The sequence below is a fragment of the Dendrobates tinctorius genome, unplaced genomic scaffold (assembly GCF_039654945.1).
Source record: "Dendrobates tinctorius isolate UK_male_01 unplaced genomic scaffold, ASM3965494v1 ptg000016l, whole genome shotgun sequence".
NCBI lineage: Eukaryota > Metazoa > Chordata > Amphibia > Anura > Dendrobatidae > Dendrobates > Dendrobates tinctorius.
The window spans coordinates 19,217,031-19,235,868 of NW_027361684.1; the positions used below are offsets into that span (position 1 = coordinate 19,217,031).

The 18,838-nt window shown below is 48.9% G+C and overlaps 1 protein-coding gene across 2 annotated transcripts in view; it reads left to right on the plus strand.

The window, feature by feature from the left end:
* HIP1 (huntingtin interacting protein 1) overlaps positions 1 to 18,838 on the plus strand; it is a 198,371-nt gene that overhangs the window by 92,551 nt on the left and 86,982 nt on the right. For both annotated transcript variants that reach the window (XM_073565546.1, XM_073565545.1), the window contains exon 9: positions 11,153 to 11,210. In XM_073565546.1, the coding sequence (XP_073421647.1) occupies positions 11,153 to 11,210 (58 nt within the window). The remainder of the gene's footprint in view (positions 1 to 11,152; positions 11,211 to 18,838) is intronic.

Consider the following 18,838-nt stretch of genomic DNA (forward strand, 5'->3'; position numbering starts at 1 on the left):
TTCTTCATTTTCAGGATCCGTCTGAAAACGGATCCTGTGCCATCCGTTCACATCAGTTGAGAACGGATCCGCTTCTCCGCCTTTTTGGCGGATTATAACTGATGCAAAAAACTGAAGTGTGAAAGAGGCCTAACGTGATGTCTTTGGCCGGGGTCACACTAGCGAGAAACTCAATATCCTGCACTGCCGCCGGCACTCGGACCGGAACGTTCAGTTGCATAGAAATTCATGCAGCCGCACACTCCGGTCCAGAGTGCTGGCGGCAGTGTCAGGTATTGAGACGCGAGACTCGTGTGAGTTTCTCGCAAGTGTGACCCCAGCCTTTATCTAATAGTCGCTGTGTCCGGAGAGCAAGGTAATTGGTGTGCAAAATCACACAAAAAAATTGCTTAAAAAATCTGTACCAACAATGCACATGTGCTCAGGACAGTTACATCTGGGTCAGTTTTCTCAACATTTGTGTGTTGCTTAAAGGGAACCTGTCACCCCCCCAGGGCGTTTTTAAGTAAAAGAGCCACCTTCAGCAGCACTAAGGCTGCATTCTGTGAAGGTGGCTCTTCTTTTTCTGACCCCCAGTAATGCCAAAATATTGACTTTTATAATTAGCTCCTCATACCTGTAATGTGTCCCACAGGTATGTTGTGTCCCCCTCTATCAGCCGCCTACCATCCGTCAATCATGCCTGTCCGAGGCCTCGGCCCCGCCCTCTATCTGACAGGGTGACAGGTTCCCTTTAATAATTCTTTTCTATTGCTGAAGTGAGGGTTCCAATTTCACAAACGTTCTTTGCTATTGATTTTGCGGATGCCTAACAGGAAAAACTAAAATGTGTCAATCAAAAATCTGTTCCAGTAAATACCAGTCACTGATGACCCCAATCAATAGCCAGTCTCTGTGTTTAACCCATGTAAGGTTCCACCATGTGAGTGGACGGGGATTACTCACTTTGCAGGTCTTTGAGGTAAACACTGGCACGCTCATTACTAAGACAGTTCCAGGAGCCCTTTGCACTGTCTGTTAAACACTCACCTTTAAGAAATGAATACAGTTTCACACTGACCCCGGTCAGTATAACACGGACGCCTGTCTGTTACCTGCTGGTGTCGGCCACACAGGTTCTCTTGTCCTCAGAGGTATCTGTAAACATGGAACAAAATACAGTCTTTTCCTGAACAATACTTCTCACTGACCCCGGTCAGTATAACACACGGTTGTCAAGACCGTTGCTTGTTGGATCGACCACACAGGTCCTCAGATTCCTCTTATCCTCAGAGGCATGCGATAAATGTACATTCACACACAGTCTTTTTCTGACCCCGGTCAGTATCATACAGTTTTCAAGACCGTTACCTGTTGGCCATGCAGGTTCCTGGACACCTCTTACCGCAGAGGCATCCTGTACACATTTCTTTCAGACCCCGGTCAGTATCACACGGTTTTTAAGACCGTCCGCTCCTTTTGGCTCGGAGTCGCCGGCACGGCTTTCCCAGGCTATGCGACGTCCAAGCCTGGAACATGGGAGCTCTGTCTGGGCTGACAGGCTCCAACACACTCTCTCTCACACATGTGCAACACACTTTCCTTAGATGATAGCCTGTAACCACTCCCAGTTACCTACCACATGGCTGGTCACATGTGCATGACCTCATCACAGGTCCTGCAGATTCACAACCACACACATATTTATTCAGCCAAAACGGGGTACAGTGAGCCCCCTCACCACGGTGTGTAGTACATGGGTAGCCAGACCCTCCCAACTCTCATAGCTACCCATAGCCCGGATCCAAATGTGAACAGCAACTACTTAAAAATCTACGTACACTTAAGAAAAACACTCCGGGCTACATCACAGGGAGCTACCATCCCTATGACACATACCTTCCATTGACCACCAGTTACACCACACTTATTATATTGCCGAAATTATTGTAGTGCAGTCTAGAGTTATACCAGACTTAAAAAGAAGTTTTTTTTAGCAGCTCCAAAAAGCACACAAATATCATTTAAACAATGCTTGAGCTTTTCTTCGCATTCATTTAATTGTTAATCCTGTTCCTATGCAGAGTTGTTAGCGTTTTTTTCTCCACTTTAAGTTTTGAAAAATGCCTATTGGAAAAAAAGAGAGTACATTTCATTGCTTTGCAGTAAGATCCTAATGGAGTTTACTCTAAACTAAGCACTAACCAATCAAAAGGTTGCAAAAAAAAAGCCTCAGGAAAAAAATTCTCCTAACATGTTTTAAAAGCTCAATTGCTTCAGGAAAAAAAACGTCTTGAAAAGGAGAGTTCCCTGAAGCTGTTTCCAATTGGAAACTCGTCATTTTTGTATGTCTCAAAAACTTCATCTGCTTAAAGGGAGCCTGTCAGTAGGATCAACCCTCCTAAGTCATCTATATGGACATATAGGTCATAGGAAGCTGAATAAAATGATACCATGATATCTGCAATCTAATTTTATTACAAAGAAATCCACGTTTTTCTTATATGCAAATGAGCTTCTCTGGACTATGGGGGCGACACTGATATGCGTGAGAATCTGCCTCCAGAGATTATATTAAAAGAGGGTGTTACCAGTGTGAGACATGTAACTAACACAGAACAGTACTACTGAACTTTGTCTCTTAACAAACATGTTAGCAGCTGCAGCTTTCACAGCTCTGCTGTTTTGCACCCCTGCCTGTGAGATGGAAGCTGAAGCTGAGAGGAACCTGCAGATGTGTCAGGTATAATCACACGGAGCTCTGCAGTGAGATCAGGAGAGTGGAGAGTGGCCATTATGCATCACTCTGATAACTCCCCCGTCAGGTAGAATAAGCTCTGGAAGCAGAGTTATCTTCCAGGCAGCGTCCTCCCCAGAGCCTGGAAGAGGTCATTTATATAAAGTGATAAAAGATGATTTATCAGTAACAAGGCATCTGATATGAGACACACAGGGAGGACATTTTTAAGCAGTCTATAACCTGTATGCTCATATTAATAGTTTAGATAGGTCAAATGTGGTGACAGTTTCCTTATAATGGGGTTATCTGGGAATATTTAATTTTTTTTGCTTTGGGCCTAAGAACTAATAGGCAATTGGTTGCTAACTACCTGCCTGTTTTACCTAGCTAGAAGCGGTCATGGGTCGCTCCTGCCAGTGATTCTGCTGCTTCACGTGAACAGAGCAACTCTTCCTCTTCCAGGCTGCTCTGTTGATGGCTTGTCAGCAGAAGCCAAAACATCACCAGCAGGAGCAGTAGGGATTGAGCCAGCAAGCAGAATTGAAAGGCAGTTATCATCTAACTGCTTGTTAGTTCTTAGGCCCATAGTAAGTAAAATAGGTGCTTCAGCTGGATGCCATACAGTGGCTTTCATCACTTTAAAGAAGCACTCCCATAATGATTATTTTTAAATAAATCTCTGTATATGTATGTAATGTAGTGTGAATATATTAAAATACTCACCTAACGCCGCCTTCTCTGGGATCCAGCGCCGTTCTGCTCCTCTTCTCAGTGATGTCACCACTCTTCAGACTCTCCGAATCACTCTATGCTCTGTGTGTTTCAGTCAGATGTCTCTTTTACAATGAAAGTCTCATTCTGAGGCTCCATAGACTTACTGTACATCGTAAAAGTCATTTCTGGGTCGCGCAGGGCGCAGTGTCACCCAGAGAGTCTGCAGAGCAGGGACATCACTGAGAAGAGGAGCAGAACGGTGCTGGATCCCGGATAAGACGATGGTATGTGAGTATATTAACATACATACACTACATTACATGCACATGTACACAGATTTATTTAAAAAAATTATGGGCGTGTTTCTTTAAGAATCCTTCGTATAAAAAAGGAAAGACAATTTCTGCACCAGCATAGAAGAGGGTTCTTCACGGTAAGGGCAGTGAGGCTCTGGAATTCTCTTCCTGGGGAAGTGGTGATGGCCAACTCACTGAATGAATTTAAGAAAGGAATGGATGCTTTTCTTGTGAGTAACAGTATAGAAGGTTACGAATAACAGAATATTATAGGTAGATGGTTGACCCAGCTTAGGGGAAGGAATTTTTTTCCCTATGGAGAAAATTGGCTTCTACTCTGTGGGTTTTTGCCTTCCCCAGGATCAACAATGCAGAACAGCTGCACTAAAAATAGGCTGAACTAGATGGACATAAGGTCTTCCTTCAGCCTTCAAAACTATGTTACTACGTTATGTGCTTACTTCAGTGGTGAGGACCCGGGACCTAGGATTGAGTTGATGCTTTCCATATGGTCAGCATTTGCACTTTGTACAGTGTGTGTTTATTTTCTTGGTTAAGACAGAAAACATTATTATTGATTAGATAATATCTATATAAATGTTCTTGCCTCAGCACTTACACTTTATATACAGTAGGTATAGCAGGATCTTGTCATGTCGGACGCTGTTCACACCACAGCATCCGGCAGGCAGAGGTAGTTCCACCTCCAGCCACTATAGCCTCAGTGGCGCCGGCCTGATCTTCAGGCTCTCGGGGGTTAATCCTGCTGGAGACCAGGTTGGATGGTTAGTCACGCCCACGTTCTTTAAATAGTCATGCTGGCCTATGGGCGTCGCCGATTATAGCTTGTGTTTCATACCAAGTGGTTCCGGTCTGGAGTGGAGGTGTTCAAGAGAGAGAGATTCATATCTGGTGTCGTATGATCCGTCGTTATCCTTTCTCCTTCCCATATTTGTGTTTAGTTGTGCCCTGTTCACATTACTGTTTATTCCTGTGTGTGTGCGGCGCAGTGCAGTTTAAGTTCTCCCTGTCTGTCATTATTTGTGTGGGAGCTTTGGTGGTGACTTCTCACTGGGTGGAGGGTGGAGGGTTAAGTGCAGGGCTGAGCAGGAGATAAGGAAAGGTCGGAGGCTCAGGCATTTGCACCTTCAGCAAAAACCCTGGGTTGAGGGTCAGACAGGGTTTCCCCTAGTAAAGGGACACCACAGGGGCCCCGGGTCTTTCAGCCTTAGTTGAACTTAGCCCCCGTGACATTATAATCGGCCCACATTTTTCAGGAGTCCATGGATCCATTAGATTCCATAACCCGCCAGTTGGCGGCGCTGTCCATACAGGTCTCCGAGTTGAATGGGGCAGTTCAGCAGCATGGCCTGGTAGTAGCAAAGGTGCAAACGGCATCTGCAGGTATCGGTGCAGAGCCGAAGTTTCCGCTGCCAGAACGATTTTCAGGCGATCGCAGCAAATTTGTCGTATTTCGGGAGGCCTGCAAATTATACTTCCGCATGCGGCCAATATCCTCAGGTAATGAGGCCCAGCGAGTAGGGCTGGTGTTGTCATTACTGAGTGGTGACCCCCAAGCATGGGCATTTTCCTTACCACCTGACTCTGCTACATTTCATTCGGTCGATAATGTTTTTTCTGCCCTCGGGCTCATTTACGATGACCCTGACCGACTGGCTCTAGCGGAATCTAAAATCCGCGCCCTCCGCCAGGGGGAGCGCTTGGCAGAAGACTATTGTTCGGAATTTCGCCGCTGGGCTGTAGACACACAGTGGAATGACCCAGCACTGCGGAGCCAGTTTATTCATGGGGTATCAGGGAGGGTGAAACAAGCCCTCCTGATGTATGAGACTCCGGCATCATTGGAGTCTGCCATGAGTTTGGTGATACGTATTGATCGCCGTTTTCGTCAGGGGGCACAGGAGACGCTACCTCTGGGGGAAAACAGAGGTGCAGGTGTGGTTGAAGTAGATGAGTCCCCTGAACCTATGCAGATTGCTGGCGTGGCACAGGTTCGGCCTCGCGCTCCGGGAGTCCGGAAGTCCGGAGCATGTTTCTACTGTGGTAAAGGTGGTCATTATGTTAACGTTTGCCCGGTACTACCTAAGAGGGTCACACCGGCGGAAAACTGTTAAGCTCAGAGGGTATGGAGGAGACCCAACTGAGCGTATGCATATCCTCCATGATGGTATCTCAATGTATGCTCCCTGCCAAGGTTATTGTCGCCGGCAGAGAGCTACCTATATCAGTGTTTGTGGATAGCGGTTCCGCCACCAATCTCATAGATGAGGAGTTTGCACACACCGCCGGGTTTAAGATTGAAAAACTTCCTCACCCCATACAGGTGGTGACCATTAATGCTGTTCCCCTCCCTCAAGGGGAGATTACTGAGTTTGTGGCAGAGGTGAAACTCCACATTGGGGTCCTACATTCTGAGTCGGTTACATGTAGGGTCCTCCGTAATCTCCCAGCTCAAATGGTCCTGGGTTTTCCATGGCTGTCCAGGCACAACCCGGTAATTGATTGGAAAACTCAGGACATAGTACAATGGAGTGGTTTCTGCCAAGACAATTGCTTGGCCACATGTGTGTCCGCCGTGACGCCCAGCCTGCCGGAGGCTTTGCAGGATTTCGCGGATGTTTTCTCTGAGAAGGGTTGCTCAGAACTGCCTCCACATAGAGCCTATGACTGTGCTATTAGGCTAAAACCCGGGGCCAAATTACCTAAGGCCAGGATGTTTAATATTTCTGGTCCTGAGAGACAAGCTCTGAAAGACTACATCGCGGAGAGTCTGAGCAAAGGTCACATCCGGCCTTCGTCCTCGCCTGTAGCCGCGGGGTTTTTCTTCATTAAGAAGAAAGATGGGGGGTTACGCCCGTGTCTGGATTTCCGAGAGTTAAACCAGATTACTATCCGTGATCCCTACCCAATGCCGTTGATCCCGGATTTGTTCAACCAGGTAGCGGGGGCAAAATGGTTTTCCAAGCTGGACCTCAGGGGGGCGTATAACCTCATAAGGGTCCGTCAGGGGGATGAGTGGAAGACGGCGTTTAACACTCCTGAGGGTCATTTTGAGAGTCTGGTTATGCCGTTTGGGTTGACCACCGCGCCTGCCGTTTTCCAACATTTTATTAATGATGTCTTTGCTCATGTCCTGGGGAGATTTGTGATTGTATACCTGGATGATATCCTCATTTATTCTAGCGATCGGGACACTCATTTGCAGCATGTTAGGCAGGTGTTACAGTTGCTCCGGGAGAACCAGCTCTATGCTAAGCTGGAAAAATGTTTATTTTTTGTCCAGGAGTTGCCCTTTTTGGGATATATTGTGTCCGCAGCTGGTTTTAAAATGGACACCGCTAAGGTGCAAGCGGTGTTGCAATGGGAGAGGCCGGAGAGTCTGAAAGCACTCCAGCGGTTCCTGGGGTTTGCGAATTATTATAGGAAATTTATAAAACACTTTTCGACTGTCGCCAAACCGCTCACGGACATGACAAAAAAGGGTGCCGATCTGGCGAACTGGCCTGAGGTGGCTATACGTGCATTTGAGCGTCTGAAGAATAGTTTTGCTTCAGCCCCCATTCTGGTGCAACCAGACGTGTCTAAACCTTTTGTGGTAGAGGTTGATGCGTCGGAGGTGGGAGTGGGGGCAGTACTGTCTCAAGGCTCGTCCTTGAGCGAGATGCATCCATGCGCCTACTTCTCCAAGAAGTTGTCGCCGGCCGAACGGAATTATGATATCGGCAACAGGGAGTTGTTGGCCATCAAACTGGCTTTTGAGGAATGGCGACACTTCTTGGAGGGGGCGGCTCACCAGGTCACAGTTATCACCGACCATAAGAATCTGCTCTACCTGGAGTCGGCCAAGCGTCTGTCTCCTAGGCAGGCTCGCTGGGCATTGTTTTTTACTCGTTTCAATTTTCTTGTGACGTACCGTCCCGGGTCTAAAAACACCAAGGCGGATGCTTTGTCTAGGTGTTTTCCGGGGGGAGAACCTCGGGAAGAGCCGGTACCCATCCTCCAGAAAGGGGTAGTGGTCTCGGCTCTCACGACTGAGGTAGAGGCGGAGATTGCCGAGGCCCAAGAGGAGGTACCACCAGGACTTCCCGCCAACAAATCATTTGTACCCCTGCATCTTCGGCCTAAGGTGTTGAAGGAACACCACGATTCGGTACTGGCTGGTCACCCAGGGGTGAAGGGCACCTTAGAGCTGGTATCGCGTCGTTTCTGGTGGCCCAAAATCCGGCAGGACGTGGTCTCGTACGTGGCAGCTTGCATCACGTGCGCTAGGGCTAAGTCACCCCGAACCCGTCCTGCTGGCACGCTACAGCCTCTGGGGGTACCCAATAGGCCATGGACAGAAATCTCCATGGATTTTATCACTGACTTGCCAGCCTCGGCAGGGAACACGGTCATCCTGGTGGTGGTTGACCGTTTTTCAAAGATGGCGCATTTTGTGGCGTTGTCTTCTTTGCCCAATGCTAAGACGTTGGCTCAGGTATTTGTGAAGGAGGTGGTCAGACTCCACGGAATACCGTCTGACATAGTATCTGATAGGGGTACGCAATTTGTGGCGAGGTTTTGGAAAGCTTTTTGCTCAAGGTTGGGGATCAAGTTGTCACATTCATCGGCGTTTCATCCACAGTCTAATGGACAAACTGAGCGCATGAACCAAAATCTTGAACAGTATTTACGATGCTTTGTGTCCGACAACCAGGAGGAGTGGTCTACTTTCCTTCCTCTGGCCGAATTCGCATTAAATAATCACCGCCAAGAGTCATCAGGAGAGTCTCCATTCTTTTGTGTGTACGGTCAACATCCTCAGTTTTGTACCTTACGTCAGGGTGACTCTGGGGGTGTCCCGGAGGAGGATCAGCTAGGAGCCCAATTGTCATCAGTCTGGAGGCGGGTGAAACAGCGTTTGTTGAGCATGAGTGCCAGGTACAAACGGGTGGCTGACAGTAGACGCGTGCCAGGTCCGGACCTGTGTGTGGGTGAATGGGTGTGGTTAGCTACGAAGAACATAAAACTCAAAATCCCTTCTTTAAAACTGGGTCCAAGGTTTATTGGGCCTTTTAGGATTTCTGCCATCATTAACCCAGTGGCTTATCGGTTGGAACTTCCCGCAGTGTACAAGATACACAACGTGTTTCACAGGGCTTTATTGAAAAAGGTGGTAGGCTCTGTGGACACAACGCCGATGCCACCTCCAGTCATGGTGGATGGCGAGTTAGAGTTCGAGGTCGCCAAGGTAGTGGACTCTCGAGTAGTACGCCGTACTCTTCAGTATTTGGTGCACTGGCGGGGGTATGGTCCAGAGGAGAGGTCTTGGGTTCCAGCCTCAGACATACATGCGGATCGGCTGGTCAGTTCTTTTCACCGTCGTCATCCGGACAAGCCGGGTCCTATGAGTCTTGAGGGCCCTGGGGTCCCTCGTAGAAGACGGGGTACTGTCATGTCGGACGCTGTTCACACCACAGCATCCGGCAGGCAGAGGTAGTTCCACCTCCAGCCACTATAGCCTCAGTGGCGCCGGCCTGATCTTCAGGCTCTCGGGGGTTAATCCTGCTGGAGACCAGGTTGGATGGTTAGTCACGCCCACGGTCTTTAAATAGTCATGCTGGCCTATGGGCGTCGCCGATTATAGCTTGTGTTTCATACCAAGTGGTTCCGGTCTGGAGTGGAGGTGTTCAAGAGAGAGAGATTCATATCTGGTGTCGTATGATCCGTCGTTATCCTTTCTCCTTCCCATATTTGTGTTTAGTTGTGCCCTGTTCACATTACTGTTTATTCCTGTGTGTGTGCGGCGCAGTGCAGTTTAAGTTCTCCCTGTCTGTCATTATTTGTGTGGGAGCTTTGGTGGTGACTTCTCACTGGGTGGAGGGTGGAGGGTTAAGTGCAGGGCTGAGCAGGAGATAAGGAAAGGTCGGAGGCTCAGGCATTTGCACCTTCAGCAAAAACCCTGGGTTGAGGGTCAGACAGGGTTTCCCCTAGTAAAGGGACACCACAGGGGCCCCGGGTCTTTCAGCCTTAGTTGAACTTAGCCCCCGTGACAGATCTATAGTAGTATCCATGTACTTAGTCCCTGTGTTGATGGAGATTTCTGTAGTGGAGATAGAGAGTGTTGTCATCTTGTGCCCCGAACCTAAAAGTGTTCTATAATATTCAGACCATTGCATATATTACAATTATAAGGCCCTGGGGGTATTAATGTAACAATAGTGTATTCTAATGGGGGCTTGTCCTATGATATCAGCTTTTAATAAATACTTTTTTATGGCTTATAGCATTCATAGAAGTCAGCTGCTCGGGACCGGTCACTAGCAGAATGGAGAGTTGTGTGTATGGGTGGTGGACCCATTGTGTGCTTGAATTTCTTGGATGTCTATTCATTTGGACTGATGCAATGTAATGCTACAACTTTTCCCTGACAATAACAGTTCAGACAGTACCATTTATAAAGTCTCTCCCGCACAACCAAGAGTCTTTCTAGTGAGACATTTTTACTGCAGTTTTATTTTACGAATATGCTTTCTTCAGCCACAAGTGTCCATTTTGCCGAGGTCACGTGCCGGCAGTATCCAGATCCTCGCCACTTCTGCTCATGCCACGTTCGGATGCCCCGTGAACTTCTGCCGCATCCATTTTCTATATCAGGAATGATTTGGTTATCCAAACATGACGTCAGCAGAAGTGTCGATGATCCCGATAGTGCAGAAATCTGTGGCTACACCCATCAAAAGGGACACTTTAGCTAATGAAAACATATTAGTAAAATAAAACTATAACTTTTCCCTGGCAATAACCGTTCAGGCAGTAGTCTCAAAAGGGGCTCTCCAGCACTACGAAGATCCATCTAAAGAGCCGTCATGGCTACAGTTCTATTTTACTAATATGCTTTCATTAGCTGCAGCGTCCCTTTTGCCGAGTGAAGCTGCAGCTCATGTGTCTCACAGACCTTGATCCTCTGTGTTGCCGCTGACATCACATTCGGATGACCATGAACCCTTGCACCATCAAAATTCAATAAGTAATCAGTAATGGTTTCTGGGTTCTCTGTATCTCCCAACTGAGCATTCGGAGCTCGACAGCCGAAGTCATTGCTGATGTTATCTTTAGATGTCACCGAAACTCATATGGCATCCGAATGTGACGTCCGCAGAAGTGCCGATGATCCAGATAGTGCGGTCATGAAATCTGTGGCTGCATACGGCAAAAGGGACAGCGCAGCTAATGAAAACATATTAGTAATATAAAAGTGTGAATTGGGGGTGTTTTAATGTATCATGAATATTCGCCTAGTGCAGATGACACCAGATAGGAACGTTCTATTGCTTCTAATATACAGTATAATTTCATATACCTGTGGTAGGACTGGGATACATGCAAATGACTAATGGTAGCAATGTCATTTGTCTTTTAGGCCTTCCTACGGACACGTTACAGGGTCATCGAGATCGGTTTATGGAACAGTTCCAAAAGTAAGTAAAGAAATGGGAAATTCAGGCTAAAGACTGTTAAACATCTGCAGTTTAAGTTCATAAGCTGCATATTTGGTGTGGATTTTTTCGCAGCACATCTGCAGTGAAATCGTCATATGTTTCTATTACAAAAGGTGAAACTCCGCGCCGAATCCACACAAAGAATTTATATATTGCCACTTGTTACATGCCGTAGGTTAATTTACTGCCAGAAAATATCTGCAATGTATAGATGAGATTTAATGAAATCTCACCTACTTAGCTGGTACTGTATTATGATGTGGATTTTTATGCATGCAAATATGTGCTGAGAATTCTTGCGAAATATGCAACGTGTGAGCTTAAACTAAATGTCTGTTCTTAGAGAGGACCATACACCAACTTATTGATGTTGAACTGGATTGGAATTTTTTTTAATTTAATTTTGCCTCTCCAATGTAGAGATATTAGTAATCAAAGTATTTGGATCCTAATGAGTTAATTTTTGTTACATTCAAGTGAGTATTGTCAGATAGAACACGCCTCTAGTGAAAACTATTTCCTCACGCATGATGCTGACCAATCTCAAGCAGGCAGCAATACTCAAGGGAAAGAAGAATATGACCCCGCCATAGTTTAGAGCAAGTTTCTCATGGTGAAGATGTGTGAGATACGATGATGCAGTCCTGATCCCCTGTTTTAACCAGCATGAGTCAGTGTCGGGCAAGGGGCAGTGTAGCAGTTTAAATGTATCATATTTACAAACACTTCTTTCTACTATCCTCCTCTCATAGAATGGTCACCTCTCTGTACTGCCCCCCCCCACACTGCCTGTCTGGAGATGTGTCAGTAATTACACTTATGTCTGCTGTGCTCCATCAATTTGTAATTGCTCTGCAATGAGATCAGGTCGTCATTACATCTCACAAATGTGTATCCTGCACTGATCTCATTGCAACCGATTACAAGGTGAGCACAACAGACATAAGTGTGATAGTGACACTTTGAGCTCTCAACTGGAGAGGCTGTGTGGGGTGACATAGTACAACAGAGGTGACAGTGCTATGAAAGAAGGAGAACTGGTAGAAGGGCTTGTAATATGACACAGCTGAATTCAGCTGCACTGCCCCTTGCCCAACACTGACTTATGCAGGAGGTTAGACCAGGACACTAGAGCTTTATCACTACATCTCACAGGCAGAGAAAACTACTCTAAGTTATAGTGAGGGTGTTTTCTCCTTTCCTTGGAGTGTTGCAGAAGGGGGCGGGGGAGGGAACAGCCTAGAGGAAGCCCCCCCCCCATGACTGCAATTGGCGGGCATGTTTTGAATTGTTGGCAGTTTTAAAATGATTGGTTGGAAGGGGGGAGGGGGGAGGGGTGGGGGGGCAGCCTGGTGTGGAAAAAGTGCGGGAAGAAGGTCACTTCATCAACAGCAGAGGAGAGAAGACCCACCTGTCAAATTGTCAAGAAGATGGAGACCGTGGAGCAGCTTTTTTCTAGGCTTCAGGATGCTGCTCGTTCCAGAAGGGGAGGTTGGCTCCGGACACAGCTGTCCTCCCTCCTCAGGGCGGCGGATCCCCCATGCACCAGCAGGCGAGGAAGACGGACCCGGCCCGCTGAAAGGCTGTCACCGGAGGTGACAGCGCGCTCCAGGCGACGGCTGCGGGCTCCCCACCTCAGTGCTCGTCCCGGCAGGAATCCGCCCAGCCGGCCTTCCAGCGCTCGCAGCAGAGATCCGGGAGCCACACAGGACCAGGAAGCGAGGGAGGATGTGACGTCGCGGGCGGGAGCCGAAGTATCGCGGGGTGCAGCAGCGTCTGGCCGGCTCCAGGAAGAAGAAGCAGGCCGAGGCATGCCCCTGTCACATCGGGGAGGACTACAGCGGGCGGCGCCAGGAAGCTCAGCGATGGGTGACGCGGCAGGTGCCCCAGGTGAAGAGGATCGTCGTGGGGTGCCTGGCAGTCGGAGAGCCAGACGGGGGAGTGCGACGGGCAGGGGGGGCATAGTGAGGACGCCCTGCCTGGCCCCAGTTTATCATCCTTTGAAGAGGAATCAGCGGGCGGGAGGGAGCAGCGAGAGGACTCCTTGCCTGGCCCTTATGCAGCGCAGAGGTCAGAGAGAGCGGCGGGCAGGGGGAGTTCCTGCGAGGATGCCCTGCCTGGTCCCAGCACATCGTGGGGTACAGAGGTTGCGGCGGGCAGTCAAGAGATGATGCCTGGCAGTCGGCCGGAGGGTGGTGCGGGCCGGTCAGGCTGGTCCGGGTCCAGGGACCGTCGCAGGTCCTGCTCCGGCGGGAGTTCAAGTGAGCACCGGGTTTCGCAAGCTTGGGTCCCCCCTGGTGACGAGGAGGCCAGGGGCGCGGGCCTTGAGCAGCGAAGCGCCCATCGGGATCACGGAGGGCGTCAGGATTCCGGATATCCAGCTGGCGGGGACAACACAGCACCCGCGCAGCTATGTGAGTATGGCTCTATGTCTTGTGTGTCGCCCACAAGGGCTGTATTGCAGGATGTTGGTGGTAGGAGGGGAGATGCTAGGGATCTAGGGGTGCTTAGCGGGACTACCAGGGCTGAGGTGCCCGGGTTGAGGGATATTTTAGACAATATGTCACTATTTTTGAGGAGATTGGAGGGGGGTGTAGTTGGGGAAGCAGCTCCATCCCCATTGGGGGCATGGTTAGTGGGTCGGGGTTCCGGGATCCAGCCAGTAGGTGAGGTGCTGCGCTCGGTCGAATGCGATGTGGGGTCATCGGCGGGAGTATCTGTCTCGGTGCAGACAGAGACAGATAAGGGTGATAAAATTAAATTGGACGATAGGGCAAAAGGGGAGGTTTATGTGTGTTTTGAGGGGCCTTTGGGCGCCCATTTAAAAAAAGAAGTAAAAGAAAAGATCTGGCGGGATGAGTACGTGGAGATATTTTCCCTTCTTCCGTTGGAAAAATTTAACCTGGATAAGGGGAAGAAGGACGATAGTAAAAAGGAAGAGGAGGAAAAGAGGAGGTGGCGACTGATTCCGCATACTTTTGTGAACTGGATGCAGTCATTTGCTATTTTGGCAAGTGTCATAGGTGAAAAGTCTCCGGACAATTGTTCTGGTTTGTTTTGTTATTTAGATGCTATTGGGGAGGCGCATCGGGTTTATGGGGGGCAGGCGTGGCTGCGGTATGACGAGCAGTTTAGACAGAGGAAGGCGGTAAGGCCAGAGATAAAGTGGGATCAGAAGGATATCGGGCTGTGGCTGAAGGTGATGGCTCCGGTGAGGTATGGCCAGTACTTTCACGGGAGCGGTGGGGGGTGGTAGTCAGCAAGCAGGTCACGGAGGCGGTGGTCAGGCAACCCAGGAAAGAGAAAAGTCGGGTACTTGCTGGCAATTTAATGATGGGCAATGTAAGTACGGGAACAGTTGCAAGTTCAAGCACGTGTGCTCACACTGCAATGGCAGTTCGCATGGGGCGTCAAAATGTTTTAAAAAAGGTAAGGGTAAGCCAAACGTGGGTGCCGGTCAAGGGGGAGAGTCCGGTGAGAGTTCGAGAGATGGCCCCCTTTCTAAATAGGTATCCAGCTCGGACGGAGGCAAGGGTTATTTGGGACGGTTTTGTTGAGGGCTTCAAGATTCCACCTCCTGGCCATGAGGTTCCTGTCTCATTCAAGAATTTGCGTTCGGCAATGATGCATGCAGAGGTGGTGGACGCGAAGTTAAAAAAAGAAGAGGAATTGGGCAGGATGGCGGGTCCGTTCCCCAAGGCTCCGGTAGCGGGTGTAGTTGTTTCCCCTTTGGGGGTAGTTCCGAAGAAGGAGCCTAACAAGTTTCGTTTGATTCAGCATTTGTCATATCCGAAAGGTTTGTCAGTCAACGACGGTATTGATAGAGAGTTGTGTTCCGTGGAGTATACCTCTTTTGATATGGCGGTGCTTTGGGTGCGTCGGTATGGTTCAGGGGCTTTGCTAGCAAAGACAGACATTGAGTCTGCGTTTCGGTTACTGCCGGTTCATGCAGATAGTATCCCGCTTTTGGGTTGTTTTTGGAATGGGAGTTTCTACCTAGATAGGTGTTTGCCGATGGGTTGTGCGATTTCGTGTTCATTGTTTGAGACGTTTAGTACTTTTTTGGAATGGGTGGTGAGGGATGTTACAGGCATACAATCAATCATTCATTATCTGGATGATTTTCTTTTCATTGGTCCCCCGGACTCGCCGTTGTGTAGGAACGCATTGGCAGCCATGTTTTGGGTGGCTGAGCGCTTTGGGGTGCCGTTGGCATCAGAAAAGACTGAAGGCCCTAAGACCGTTATAAGTTTTTTGGGCATCATCATTGATTCAGAAAGGATGGAGTGTCGTTTGCCAGAGGACAAACTGTTGGTGTTGAAGCAGGAGATGGATAGGGTTGCAAAGTTGCGAAAAGTGACCCTGAAGGAGTTGCAATCTTTATTGGGGAGATTGAACTTTGCCTGTAGGATCATGCCTATGGGTCGCATTTTTTCTCGTCGCCTGGCTGGTGCGATGGCGGGAGTGAAAGCTCCTAACCATTGTGTTCGGTTGAATAAGGAGCATAGGGAGGATTTGATGGTTTGGCAGAGTTTTTTACGGGAGTACAATGGTTGGTCGTTGATGCAGGAGGAGACTTTGAGCAATTTTGATTTTGAGATTTATACGGATGCAGCGGGCGGCTCTGGTTACGGCGCCTACTGCAAAGGAAGGTGGAGCGTTGGGTGGTGGCCTCCGTCGTGGAACTTGTTGGGTTTTACAAAAAATTTGGCATTGTTGGAACTGTTTCCTATAGTGGTAGCTGTTTTCGTGTGGGGTCCCATGTTCGCGAATCGGAAAGTGCGTTTCCATTGCGACAACGCAAGTGTAGTGGCGGTGATTAACAGTTTGACTGCCTCTTCTCCCCCTGTGATCAGGTTGGTTAGGGTTTTGGTGCTTCGTTGTTTGGAGTTGAATGCAGGGATTTCCGCAGTGCATGTGCCCGGTGTTACGAATTCAATAGCAGACTCTTTGTCTCGTTTTCACTGGGGGCGTTTTCGAGAGCTGGCGCCAGGAGCGGATGCCACGGGCGTGGAATGCCCTTCTCATCTGTGGAAGGTGATTATGGACGAGCGGGACGACTGATTCGGGAATCGTTATCACATCAGACATGGTCGGCCTACGAATCTTCGTGGCGAATATGGCAGAGCTGGATGGTGGAATGGGGTGGGGTTAGTAGCGAGGAGGATAGGGTGTTAGCGGTATTGTTCTTAATTGGGAGGGCGGCCGACAGCGGTTGGTCTGCTGCTAAGGTCAACAAGTTTGTAGCGGGTTTGGCTTTTGGTTTTAAATTACGGGGAATGACAGATGTGACCAAAGCTTTCTTGATAAGACAGGCTTTGAGGGGGTTTCGCAGGGGTAAAAAGGTGTGCGATAAGAGAAGGCCTATTTCGTTTAGTATGTTGGAAAGTTTAGGAAGAGTCCTGGAGGGTATTTGTACTTCTGAATTCGAATTGGCGCTTTTTAGGTTGGCTTTCTCTTTGGCCTTTTTTGGAGCAATGCGCATTGGTGAGGTGGTGTCAGGCAGCAAGGTTTCAGCCGGTGGGGTGTTAGCTGAGGACGTGGATTTTTGGGCGGGGGGCATTGTTTTCTGGATTCGGCGTTCAAAAACGGATCAATTGGGTAGGGGCAGACGAGTGGTTTTGGGCCGAGTCGGAGGGGCAGTCATGTGTCCATACAGTTGTTTAAAATCATATTGGGAAGTGTGGGCAGGTAGGGCGGGTCTGCTGTTGTGCCATGCGGATGGCACCTATTTGTCTCGCTTCCAGTTTATTGCGGTCTTGAAGAAGGGATTGTTAGAATTGGGCCTTCCCCTGGACAGGTATGGGTCCCATTCTTTTAGGATCGGGGCTGCAACTGAAGCGGACAGTCTGGGCCTGGGGGCAGAGGCGATCAAGGGCATTGGGAGATGGCAGTCGGATCGCTATTTACTTTATGTTCGGCGTTAATTGTGTTGGTTATATGTCCAGGACTGTGTTTTTTCCATAATCTGTTATGTTTTTTTCAGGTGACCCCCCCTTTCTTGCCTGGATATTTGGACACTCGTATGTGTATTGGGGTGCGCTACGGGCTGATGCAAGGCCAGATGGGAGGGAATTGGGCTTTAGGAGGGAGCAGGTTCTGGTCCGTTGGTTGGGTTTCCGTGGGTTGGTGTGGAGCAGGGTGCTACCGGAATTGGCTAAGTCCGCACGTCTGGACAGAACCCCCGATGTTATTGTAATACACGCGGGGGGGTAACGATTTAGGGGTCAGACCGGTGAGGGAACTAATAAGGGATATACGTGCTGATTTTTTAAGACTGTGGACATCTTTCCCGAATGTGGTGACTGTATGGTCGGACGTGGTTCCTAGAAAGAGGTGGCGACAAGTGAGGTCTTTAAAGGGGATTAATCGGGCTAGGGTAAAACTGAATCTGGCAGTGTCGGGGTTTGTGGCTAGAAATGGGGGAATTAGCGTTAGGCACTTTGAATTGGAGGCAGGTGTGGGTAATTTTTGGCTGGCCGATGGAGTTCATTTAAATTCTATTGGTGTGGATTTGTGGGCATTGGCAATCCAGGAGGGGATTGAGAGGGCCTTGGTGGTTTTGGGGCACTCACGAGCCTGAGGTGGTCAGGGCTGTTCGTGGTTGGCGGGGGGTGGGGTTCTTGGAGTTGGCGGTGATTGGTCGGGGAAGGAGTTGGAAGTAATATTCCCGACAATTTAAATGGGTATGGGGGATCTGGCTTTTGGTGATGGGCTCTGGACGGGGTTGTTACATCGGGAGCTCTGGTGGCTAGTCTCCCGGAACGGGAGTTACGGTGCCCTCGAGCTGGGCTGGACGGCTGAGGGTAACATGGTGGTAGATTTTGAGGTTTTATAGCCAGATCTTTTAGCTCCAAGAACCCTCCCCTCGTATTATTATTTGCATTAAGATTAATATTTTGATGTTTATCGTTAATGTTGTTGTTCATTAATAAAATCGGCCGCTGTGGCCAAAATTATCCAAAGAATTAAAAAGTTGTAGTGTGCGTTATTTTAGGAGTGGGGGGAATATTGGGAGCTGGGTAGGTATTAATATAAAGGAAAAACTGTAGTAGCCATATGCGGTCAAGAAGGGGGCGGGGGAGGGCACAGCCTAGAGGAAGCCCCCCCATGACTGCAATTGGCGGGCATGTTTTAAAATGATTGGCTGGAAGGGGGCAGGGGAGGGGTTCGGGGTGGGGGGGCAGCCTGGTGTGGAAAAAGTGCGGGAAGAAGGTCACTTCATCATCAGCAGAGGAGAGAAGACCCACCCACCCTCCCTGTTGTGCGGTCGTACAGGGTGAGGGATTAGGTGATTCCTGTGTTTTTATGTGCTTATATTAAAAAAAATTTTTTTTTTAACACAGTTAATGGTTAGATATGTCAAGGGCAAGAGGAATTTGGGTGAAAATCCCTACGAGGCGTTGTTATTGCCGTCGTCACAGTGGCTACGGGGCGGGGGTTGGGGTTCTTGGAGTTGGCGGTGATTGGTCGGGGAAGGAGTTGGAAGTAATATTCCCGACAATTTAAATGGGTATGGGGGATCTGGCTTTTGGTGATGGGCTCTGGACGGGGTTGTTACCTCGGGAGCTCTGGTGGTTAGTCTCCCGGAACGGGAGTTACGGTGC